At 37.4% G+C, this 12,456-nt stretch overlaps 1 protein-coding gene across 1 annotated transcript in view; it reads right to left on the bottom strand.

Moving 5' to 3' along the window:
• ephb2a (eph receptor B2a) overlaps positions 1 to 10,091 on the bottom strand; it is a 55,913-nt gene extending 45,822 nt beyond the window's left edge. The window contains exon 1 of the mRNA XM_084427310.1: positions 9,926 to 10,091. Coding sequence (XP_084283436.1) covers positions 9,926 to 10,025 — 100 coding nt within the window. The 5' untranslated portion in view covers positions 10,026 to 10,091. The remainder of the gene's footprint in view (positions 1 to 9,925) is intronic.
• Between the last annotated feature and the right edge of the window lie 2,365 nt (positions 10,092 to 12,456).

The raw sequence follows: 12,456 nt of genomic DNA, 5'->3' as shown, positions 1-12,456 counted from the left end.
ACACAATGTGAACGTGTGAACTAGTGTGAGGACACGCTCAGAATTCAGCATCCAGAAAGACGACGGAGTGCATTGATCCTCTGTGCTCCAGATCTGTCAGTCAACCTGTGGGTGGGATGCTAAAACATTCACTAGACCACGGGGACCGCCGCAGTGTGTCTGACTGTGTAAATTCACAATTCATCTTCAAAAGAACAATAGCACCAGTCTGCACCCAATGACAAGTCTGACATTTAAAAGGAAGGAAATGGTTTTGTAATTTCACAGTATCTTAAAGGGATAGTTCACCCAAACACAAATATTGTGTTGAAATGTTCTTATTCTTTATATTTTCCATATATATATTTTCAGGGGGTGAACTATGCCTTTAAAGGGTTAGTTCACCCTAAAATGAAAATTCTGTCACTAAAGGTAGGCTAGGCAATTTTCGGAGCAGCTAGCAATAGCGAGCTAGTTTTGAAAGCATGAGATTCCACCTTCCCATCAGTGTCTCCAAAGCCAGGCCTTCTTCAAAACACATTCATGAATGCACAGCAGAGTTAGCAAAGTGTCACGAGACGAGAGACGGTGTTAAAGGTGGAGTAATTGATATTTGTAAAACACTTTTTGAAAGTTGGTCAGACCGACACAACAACAAACGTGTAGCCAATCAGCATTAGGGGGCGTATAACGGTGGAGGAGAGAGAACGAGCAAGAGGGAGATTTGAGGACTGTAGAAAGAGAGATGGCTGAGAGACATTACAAAAGAGAAAAGCTCATAAGAATATCACTGTAAAATGAAGGGTTATGATCAGGAAAGAGCTTTAGGACCCACATAAATATTCGAAAGGCTTTTCTGTGCTGGAGAGAGCTACGCGGGTTGGCATGAAAACAGACGCTAAGGTTCGAGAGCGACTCAGAGCAATGAAGAGAGGGGTGTGTTTGTTTGGGTTGATTTCAAATATCATCAATGTTCAGCAATGACTTTGAGAAATAACATACTGCACCTTTAAACTACCTCATGCACATAACATTACAATAATAATAAACATAAACAACAAAGAGCACTGATCTGTACTACATGACTGCTGCAGATTAATTTCGGCGTTGATAGTGTTGCCATTGAAGCGCATAAATTGTCATGGGTTTCCATCTCTTCCAAATTACAGTAGTTATGCCGTATACGCAGCATAAGCTTGTTGTTTTGGTTCAGGAGGAACTGTAAAAGGTGGCTGCTGTTTGCGCCGCTCGGGTGACTGATGTCCGTCTAACTCTGCATAGCATTAAACGCAACATACGTTGACAGGCAGGTAGAACATTGTATCATTGCATTCGGAACGAATGTGAAGAGACTTTCAACCAGCATAACAAAAAAATGCTTCTGGATCAAATCACCTACCCTGCCTTTAATTACTCCCCCTCAAGTCGTTCCAAAGCCATAAGACTTTCATTCATCTTCAGAACATATTAAGATATTTTTAATGAATTAAAATTGGATTTCTGTCTCTCCATTGACAGCTATGTAACTATCACTTTGATGCTTCAAAAGTTCATAAAGAGATCGTAAAACTAATTCATATGAATTGAGTGGTTTAGTCCAAATTTTCTGAAGAGACACAGTCATTTTATATGATGAGCAGATTTAATTTAGGCTTTTATTCACATATAAACATTCATCAATGCATATATCAGTTATGGTAAACGGAAGCTCAAGCATGTTCGCTTGACATGCGAGAACCAATGAGGTTCATTCCCATGAATGACAACCTGTGTTACGCAGCACGTTTGAGCTTCTGCAAGAACCAATGAGGTTCATTCTCGTGTTACGCTGCATGTTTGAGCTTCAGCGAGGACCAATGAGGTTCATTCTCGTGTTACGCTGCATGTTTGAGCTTCAGCGAGAACCAATGAGGTTCATTCCCATGAATGACAACCTGTGTTACGCAGCACGTTTGAGCTTCTGCAAGAACCAATGAGGTTCATTCTCGTGTTACGCTGCATGTTTGAGCTTCAGCGAGGACCAATGAGGTTCATTCTCGTGTTACGCTGCATGTTTGAGCTTCAGCGAGGACCAATGAGGTTCATTCTCGTGTTACGCTGCATGTTTGAGCTTCAGCGAGAACCAATGAGGTTCATTCCCATGAATGACAACCTGTGTTACGCAGCACGTTTGAGCTTCTGCAAGAACCAATGAGGTTCATTCTCGTGTTACGCTGCATGTTTGAGCTTCAGCGAGGACCAATGAGGTTCATTCTCGTGTTACGCTGCATGTTTGAGCTTCAGCGAGAACCAATGAGGTTCATTCCCATGAATGACAACCTGTGTTACGCAGCACGTTTGAGCTTCTGCAAGAACCAATGAGGTTCATTCTCGTGTTACGCTGCATGTTTGAGCTTCAGCGAGAACCAATGAGGTTCATTCTTGTGTTACGCAGCATGTTTGAGCTCCCGCGAGAACCAATGAGGTTCATTCTTGTGTTACGCAGCATGTTTGAGCTCCCGCAAGAACCAATGAAGTTCATTCTCGTGTTACGCTGCATGTTTGAGCTTCAGCGAGAACCAATGAGGTTCATTCTCGTGTTACGCAGCACGTTTGAGCTTCAGCGAGAACCAATGAGGTTCATTCTCGTGTTACGCTGCATGTTTGAGCTTCAGCGAGAACCAATGAGGTTCATTCTCATGTTACGCAGCATGTTTGAGCTCCCGCAAGAACCAATGAGGTTCATTCTCGTGTGTTACGCAGCACGTTTGAGCTTCTGTGAACCAATGAGTTGTCATTTTATCTCATGTGAGTGACAGATTGTCCTGCCCTTGTGCCAGTAAACACTATCATTAAAGAAGAGAATGATGTTGTTTTGATTAAAGATTATGAGGGCACATTAAATAAAAAAATAATAATGTCATGCACGGATAAATCATTAATAATAAATACTGCAATATTCCATAAAACAAATAAGAATAGTCCATTTTTATATCATGGTGACTTTAAGAAATCAAGCAAGCATTTTCCTCCTAAATCCATTGTTGGATACACAATTGGGATTTGCTGACCTACAAAAGCTATTGATGAAAGATGTCTGTGGCAGCGGCAGTAAAGCATGCGCTGTGGTCCAACAAGAGATTTGTCTCACTCTGTTATGTCAGGATTTCGAGCAGACATCAGGGGAACGTTTTGCCCATAAACCCCTCCACATATCTCAGCTGTGTGACTGTCTAACATTTGCAGACAGGAGCCAAATGTGATGGCGCTGAATGAGCAGTGGGTCAGTGGAGCAGCCTGCTCACAGTTTACAGACCCAACACTAATCCCCTGCTTTCCCAATTTACAACTCTCATCTCCATGGCGATGTGGGCCAAGAGCCGAAAAAGCACCCTGAAGCAGACCACTCTGAGTCTGAACACTCGCATTTGGAGGCCAAAATTAACCACACATGCCAATGACGAGACAATTTACATGCCATGGAGGTATACATTGTGCAGTATTACTTAGAAAAATTGATTTTTATCCCTGCAATGATGAGATTAACAAACAGCACAGGTTGTTGTGTTACCCGAGAAGAGTCCGTTTACATTTCTCTGTGATCTTGATCTGCATTTCGTTTTGGATGCATATTAATGCGTTGTACATTACACATATTTGATCAGAAAGATTTCTGTATAACTACATTTTTCTAGATGAACATGATTGTCACTGAATAAAGAGATCAGAGGTCATGACAGATTCAGTTTTAGTAGACGGTCGATTAGCGAGGATTAAATTATCATTCTTACAATCCTGCACATGTAATTTTGCAGTGTTCAATAAAGTTACAGGCTAACTGCCAAGTTTAATTTACAGGGCAAACCCAATTTTTTTATATGAGCTTTCTGAAGTTCAATATTTTATGTCAGCTCTCTGTGGAATAAGGGCGCTTCTGCTCTGATGAAAAAACCACTGCGTATTGACTGCATCTGACTTCTGTTACTATTGAGGATATTATGATTATGCAATATCAGCTCATTATCTGGGATGTCCATTCATAATCGTTTCTTGCTTGCTTTGGGACATTCAATGCATGGAAATTAAGGGAGAAAACAATTAAGTTTACACAGATCAAAATTAGACATTGAACACAGAGTCTTGATGCAAATTCTCTCCATTTAGAAAGATTACTTGATTAATCTTAAAATCAAGTAACAAATACAGAACAAAGTTGAAAATGATTCCAATTGGTTCCAGTTGAGAAGGTTTTGACTCAAGACTGATGATCACTCAACAATCCATTTGCAAATCAAATCCTCGGTGGGTATCAAGTAAATTAGCAGCTTCAGGCTATGAGAGCAAATTAACTTTTCATCTGATTTTTAATCACTTTGAAATAGAGATTCTTTAGCTCTGGGATCTCTCTTCTCTTTTCATCAAGTTCACTTCGGAATGCATAGCTTCTGGGTCAATACAATTTATATCGAGATTCTTTTTCGAAAAAGAAAATATCAGTTTAGCAGCACAGTCCATTAGACACCTGTGAGCAGTGACTGAGCCAGGTTTTAATCCTATTAAGTTCAGGGGCTGAATTATATTGCGCTTACAGCACTGTAATGGCATAAAAACATTTACTTTTTCAGTAGTAGCAAGATGAATGACTTTCCATCTTGGGTGGTATACAGACCAGACTGGTGTGAAATGCTTAATGCACCATATGATCCAATATATCTTCATCAAATAAGCAACAATACAATGCAGAATAAAGCCATGTGCTCAAATAAACCTACACCAGGTAAGCACAAGAGAAATGACTGGACTCAATATATCAGTGTTAGCTGTACTTGGGCTAATGAAAAATACAATAGTCCATAATAAAAGTAGAGGAAAAATCTTACAATAATAAGTTAGTATTTTAATTTTTTTTGCTAAAATACTTAAGGTTTTCATTCTATTAATGAGGCTTTTCTTTATTATGATATCAGGACATTTGGATCGCACTGACATTTTTACTTTATGGCCACAAAAAAATATTACAATTATAAGTCAATGAAATGAATAACCTGCTTATCAAAGAACAGACTTATTTAGGTCATTGTGTGTATAAATCGCATTTTGATGTATTTTTAGATAAACGAATAGATCTTGGCAAAAATAAATAAATAAAGTCATGTTTTTGACCCAACTGTGTGCACACAACTTTGGAGAGAAACAACCGGAATATGATCCTGTCCTTGTGCTACTTATTTCCTCATCCTACCTAAACATCAAAAACTTTCATAAAGTGGAAGGGTTGCTACTTTAAACTCTTTTCTACTTTCTCCCATGCACTGACCACTGTACTCTGCTTGTGCTCTCCATTTAAAAAAATGAACCATGTCTGCCCACGCATGTGTGGTAGTTAGAGAGCTATTGCTCCTCGATAACAGCTGACACGTTGACATTTTGTTAGATGAGATCCTGAGTGTTTACACATACAAATTTGTTTTGCACCCTCATTTCTGCACTCAAAAATAGCATGGATTTAAATCAATATGACAGCGCATCAAACTGGCCAATAATTAACATTAAGAGGACAAACCATTTCACCTCATTTTATTCAAAATGATCACTCAACAAGACAGAGAGACAGATGGAAAATTAAATTGTCAAGCAGATGGCAAGTCCCTCTTGGATACCTGATAATTTCACCATTTTGACCCTCTCAAAAGCCCGTGGACAAAATCTTGTCATTTCATGAGAGGCCATATGGAAACAACTCCCAGTTTCACATCACTCATTTATTCATTGATTCAGAGACAGTTGTCTGTCGTTCTGCAAAGCTGACGGGCCACAGAGCCGACTGTGTCTGGCACGACTGAAATCGGTCAGGTTTGCCGTGCTTATGTAAAGGCTCGGAAAGATGTCGCAGATGCCAGAGGCAGGTCTTGCTCCTAATAAAAGGACCAGGGAGTGCAGCAAGTACAGAGGTCTGCATGACAAACGTCACATGGACCCTGCGCGCATACATGTCACGTGATCGAACGATTGAAAACAGGATTCTAGGATACACGGCTGCTGTTTTTGTATATGGAAACAAAAAATTTGGTGGTTGCATTTCTCTGATTAAGGATGGAAAGTAAAAAAAAAATCTCCCACATCTAAAAGGGCCAATGACATATAAGTGGGGAAAAATCTTAAATTTAAAAATAAAAAAAATGAATGTGTGTGTTAATATTTCATATGGCTTTGAAAAACTTTTATATTACTTGCAAAGAAGAGTGTATAAAAATGTATGTAAACCATGTGATGTAACATAAAAAGTAAATAACATTTCACCTACTCCAGAGATGGGCAACTGGCAGACCGCAATATATTTAACGGCCCGCTAAACCTATTATATTCTGCTAATTTTAATACATTTTCTTTCAGATTAGGATGTTAACCCAAACCAGGAGAGGTTGTTTGTTCCTGCCGATAACCTTAGTAATCACAGCGTGAGAGTAGTAGGATATGCGCGCTAATGTGCACGTTCACCAAAATGAGCAAAAAGAAAAGAAAAATTGACAATACAAATTGTGTTTTCCGGTCACGATGTAATAAAAACGGAAAAGTTTTTCCCTCGCATTTTTTGCATGCAGACGACAACATAGTCGAAACGATACCTGTTCACACGGATCCACGAAAATGACAAAATTGATGAGTATTATGATTGTATTATGCATGCCAGGCCAGTAGGTGGCGATGACACTTTGTAAAGAAACTCTACGCGCTTATAGACTGAACACGTAATACACGTGTGCATGACGTCACAGTTTTCACAAATTAGCGTTTTTGTTGTTTACAATACGACAATAACGGTATGGTTTTCAAAAACTTGCACTTTGAAACTCATTTTGAAAAGTTTGTGTATTCAGGCCCCCAAATCGCTGTTGCCATGTAAATGAATGACAAAAATAAATAAAAATTAAAATAAATTTGAAAGCTGTGTCGTGTAAACAGCCCCTGAGACAAGCCTTTTTGATTGTGGGAATGTTGTCTGAACTGAATGATATGTGTTTGGGAGGTGCTCTGGTATGGAAATTATGCACTGAATTGTTATGCTCTTATATTTAGCTATTGTTAAATAATAATGTTATTTTCATTCATGATAATGTGTGGATTTTGGTAATAACATTTGGAACTAGGCTATTTTTTGAGTAAGCAATTTTGAACTGTTCTCTGAGGGTGGGTTAAGAATGTTCTGTCAATGCAACTGAGATGTTTACATTTGCTGGGCAACTGTCTATGAAGTTTCCATTTGAATTTGCATAATTCAGTTTGCATAATTTGCCCTCGACATTATCACATCCCTGCCTATTACTTTGAATAAAGGTGAAAAATCATTATTTTTTACTATAGTTTAGTTATTTTAAATGTCAATATAGTTTTAATTTTTTTATTTCAGTTTTAGCGATTTAAATTCATCAAGTTAAACTAAATTAAAATGTGAAATGTTTCCACAGCATCAAACAATAAAATGCGTTTTTTTTTGTTTTTGTTTTTATGCAGGTATAACACAAATGTATGTACTTTATTTTAGTTAGCATTATTTTAGTTCCAGTTACTGAATTTTTTTTAAATGTTTTTAGTTTATATAATAACTCTGGTAGGGAGTAACATCAAATGACATTTTGCAACCTGAACGAACCATGAAGATGACTTAAAAAAAAACAATATCATTAAAAAAAAACAATATCATTAAAAAAAAAACTTGTAGCGACACTCCCTGTAGTGATATACAGTATGGGTCAGAATCAGATTCACTCGTACATTCTGTGAAAATTACAAATAGTGTATTTCTGACAAAACAAACAGCCACTGATGCATTGCTTCTTTAATTTATGCACACTACTTTCTCTGCAAAAGCTTAGGGGGTCGGCTTTCCCAGCACAGTTCTGTCATTATAGCTTGCAACATGATTGAAAGAACAAAACAGAACAGGAGCTTAAGTGGCAGTCCAGCCATGTATTTTCTTCACATTACAGAAAATCATTTACTCGCTGCCGCTGGGCAAATGAAGAACCCAACAATCCAAATTGAAACGGGACTGATTCATTAAATTAGTCAAAGCGGGGTCTAATTTACAGACATCCTCACTTATTTGAGGAAATTTCCATGTCCTTATTCGCAACCTAAGTCATGCGTGTCTCAATGCTGAAAACAATTATTATACAGATCTGTATCTGCTCTGAGGTGTAATGAATGAGCTTTTACTCCTCACATACATCACAGACCAGACCAAACCAACAGGAATGGACGGTGTGATTTCAGGCTATGGCTAAGCTTCATGTATGCATTGTTTATAGCTTATCACTATAAACAGATGGTTTATCATCAGAACAACATACTAGACGAAGCAAAACTCTCATCTGATGTTCCACAGAGAAATTTCCATCCAGTAGGTAATAAATAAGATTGACTAACTACACTCTTAAAAATTAAGATTCTTTATTGCCATCTTTGGCAACCTTTAACAACCTCCATGGATGACTTAACAACATGTACTTACTGTATAGGGTTAGGGTAGCATTAGGGTTTGGTTGAGGGATAGTTGCATGTAATTATGCATAATTTACTGTTATTACGTACATGTAGCCTGACATATGTTGGTTATTTACCTTATAATGAAAGTTATTTAGATTATTAAAATACTCTTCAGGCTAAAGAAATTGGTTCTTTTTAGATCTGATCCCTGAAAGGTTCTTTGAGGAACCAAAAAATGGATTTTCTATGACACTGCAGTAAAAACTCTGTTTTGGAACCTTTCGTTTTAATATAATAGTATATAATAAGACTACTCAAGAATAAGATGATGATATCATCAATAAAATCATGCTCAAAAGAAATGCATTACTACTGTAATGTTTCTCCTCCCATGTCCTGTTGCAACAGGTCCATCGTACCAACAAGGAGCAACTCCAGGATATAATGGGCAGGAAGAACTTTAAGAAGCACATTGATTCACTCTATTTAACTAATGCGAATCTAAATTTCTAAGAGGACATCTGCACCTTTTTTTCTAAATATATTAAAGACGGACTTCACTATCTTGGAGTTTAAAAAGAGATCCTTGCCGCTCTCCTGAAGGTTTTGGGTGGTGATGAGGTGCTGATGCAGATTTGAGACAATGGCCCACGTGTACTAACAGACAGACTGGAGCATGACAGACAAAAATGTAGAATATTGCTTGGTAAAATACTAAAGGTATTTTTAAGATATTTTCAGTTTCAACACTACTCCATTCTTCTCAAAACCCATAGACAGCATTTTGGGGCACCTACTTCCATTTGTACTTGTAATAAATGAAAAAGCTCACTAGGTTTGAGCCTACATATTTTCAAATGCTATTGAAGATGTATCATTCTCTGAGACAGACAGATAATCGATAATGCAGCTTAAAGAGACATAATTTACACCCTTGTGTTGTTACACTTTCTTTTTTCTGTGGAACACAAAAGAAGATGTAATGCAGAATGAATGAGGCTCAGTCACCATTCACTTTCATTGGAAAAGGTGCAATGAAAGTGAATGGAACAGACTGCCTAACATCATCTTTTGTGTTACACAGAAAGGAAGAAAGTCATGCAGGTTTGGAACAACATGAGGGAGAGTAAATGATGAAAGAATTTTCATTTTTGGATGAACAATCGCTTTAACTTTTTCTCTGATTGAACAGTTCGTATAGATTGTAAACGGAGTATAACAGTTGACCAAAGGAAAGCCATTTCAACTAATTTATATCCACAGACAGACAGACAGTGGCAGTGCACCTGTTTTCGATGCACTTTACTAAAAACGGAAGACTTTAAATTGAGATAATATGACATGACTGTAAAACACCAACATCAGCGCCTTTCTTTAAATAATTATCATCTTAATTTGATCAATATCGTCAGTGTGATGTAGCGTAAAAAGTAACAGACATTTCAAAGCACACACGCTTGACACAGACACATGCTCTTACCTTCAACAGCCCACACAATCCGTATTATCCATAACAAACGAATTATATCCATAATTGCCGTAAATTTGGGCATTTTACTGTAAAGACCCAGAATATTCATTGAAAACTTGTCCGGCAGGCCATCTGTGAACACACTATGAATACAAGCTCTCGAATAAACCCCATCGGTCTGGAAGAACTAAAGCAAGTTTGGACGAAACCAATGAAACGCAGACGAGGGGCGGGAATGTGTGGATGACAAGAGTGATGCTCAACAAACGTGATAATCATTGCTGTCTGACTGCAAGATAATAATAATAACAACAATAATAATTGATTATTATCATCGTCGTTTTTATGAAAGCTAATTTACTTTTATTTTAAGTTATAAATATTGGCCTAATAAATAAATAAATTATACTATAAATTGTGTTTGTTATCAAACAAAATAAAAAAAATTAACAAATTATCTCTGAAACCAATTCATTTAAACACTTTAAAATCTAGACCGTGATTTTAATTATTATTATTTTTTTAATGTAGGCATATTTGTTGTTATCTTTTCCGATCTGTTAGCAACTATTCTAACTGGGTAATAGGCTATATCCATAATGTCAGCCATTTAAAACTGGTTTCGGAAGTCACTAAAAAATTGTATAAATAAATAAATAGCATTCTTCTTTTGGATACACAAGCCAAGTAATTTGCCCGGCATTCACTTTTTTGATCAATGACAATTTATGTCCTACCAACAGCGCCCCCTGGAGTCTGTTCTGTTTAGGTGCGGATGCGGATGCGGTGGTATGTTGGGGGGAGGGAGGTAAGATAGGCTGATGCATGTGATCATCATCTATCAAATAGCTCTCTAATCCTTCGCGTCACTTGCAGTTTTATCTTTTTGAAGATTACAAAACTGACAGGTCACACAAGGGGCTGGTGTAAGTCAGTCAAACGGCCTCGTTTCTCAACACCACTGCTCGTGATCTTTGACTCCCATGTGAGAAGAACCCAACTTCAGCCCTCATACATGGATTAATTTATTCACTTAGGTATATTCCCACTGACTTTAAAAATAAAATTGAAGACCCTGAATAGTGGAGCTATTAGCGCACATGCACAGTTACATTTAAAAAAAAAAAGAATAAGTAAAAATGTTGTTTTTTACAGCATTTTAAAATATTTATTTATACATTTTTTAAAAATCATCTGTAAAAAACAAGTAAAAACATGAGTAAAATAAATACAGTCATTTTTATTAAATAGCCATACGACAGTATTTTACACGGACATTTGCTTGTAGCCTATCTAAAAACATACAACTGAAGAGGAAATACATAATGACTCATTAAAAATAGAGCATGATTATACAAATTTCTGCAAAAGACAAAAAAAAAAAAAAAAAAAATCCAAACGGAGCAAGAGCAAGAGAGGGATAGACCACCGGAAAGGGAGAGACGGGGAGCTAGGGGAAGAGAGAGAGGGTAAGAGAGAGGGAGGAAATAGAGCAGAAGAATATGGAGCTGACATAAATGATTCTAGGATAATTCAGCCTCAAGATGAGTGAGGACTGCAAAACGGCAGACTAGAGAATCCAGGGGTCGTTTCCATGGAAACCTTTGCCCAGGGAGATTGGCGACCCTCCTGTCTACTAATGCTAGCAGAGCAAAGATTGTAGGTCACATATGGCACCAACAAACCAATCAGGTCTAATCTGTCTTGACTTCTGGGTCATGAATTGAACCATGAAACTGGTTTTTACTCTGGCTCATATCACTAATTGTGCGTGTGTGTGTGTGTGTGTGTGTGTGTGTGTGTGTGTGTGTGTATATATATATATGTGTATATATATATATATATATATATATACACAAACACACACACACACACACACACACACACACACACACACACTGATATGAGCCAGAGTAAAAAACTGTTTCATGGTTCAATTTATATATATATAATTTATTTATTATTTATTTATTTTGTATTTATACACCACACACCTCCGACCTCCCACACACTCATTATATATTTATTTATAAATCATTCAATAAATACATTATTTCATTGTATGTATGATAATAATAATAATACAAATGTATATAAAGTTCTGCATGATGAATACATTCAGATCACTGTTTTCATCAGTAACTCGCCACTGAAGTCTGAAACTAAACAAGCTCAAAGAAGTTCAGCGACCCTCAAAGAGTGTGTCTTGCTGAACTACGGCGAGAGCACACACCGCAAAATACTCTCTTTTGTGAGAGTAGAAACAAACATGACACCCCACTGTGCCATTTTGATGGCTTCTGATAGTAACACGCACTGATACGGGTCTGCCTTTCTAATCCTGCTGCTCTAAATTGGAAAAATTGACCTTGCTCACAGAGGTGACTCAAATTTGCTCTCTTTGACATTTCCAGGACTTAGCAGAGTTTTCTGTTCAGATGAACGAGGCCTCGAGGACGGACAAATATTTCATGAGTAATTTAATATCTGGAGCATGCGCACGGTCCTCTGTGAATTAGGCTCTGAAAATAGTAGGATGG

This window comes from Rutilus rutilus (assembly GCF_951802725.1).
Source record: "Rutilus rutilus genome assembly, chromosome: 13".
Classification (NCBI taxonomy): Eukaryota; Metazoa; Chordata; class Actinopteri; order Cypriniformes; family Leuciscidae; genus Rutilus; species Rutilus rutilus.
This window is presented reverse-complemented; position numbering and strand designations above follow the sequence as displayed.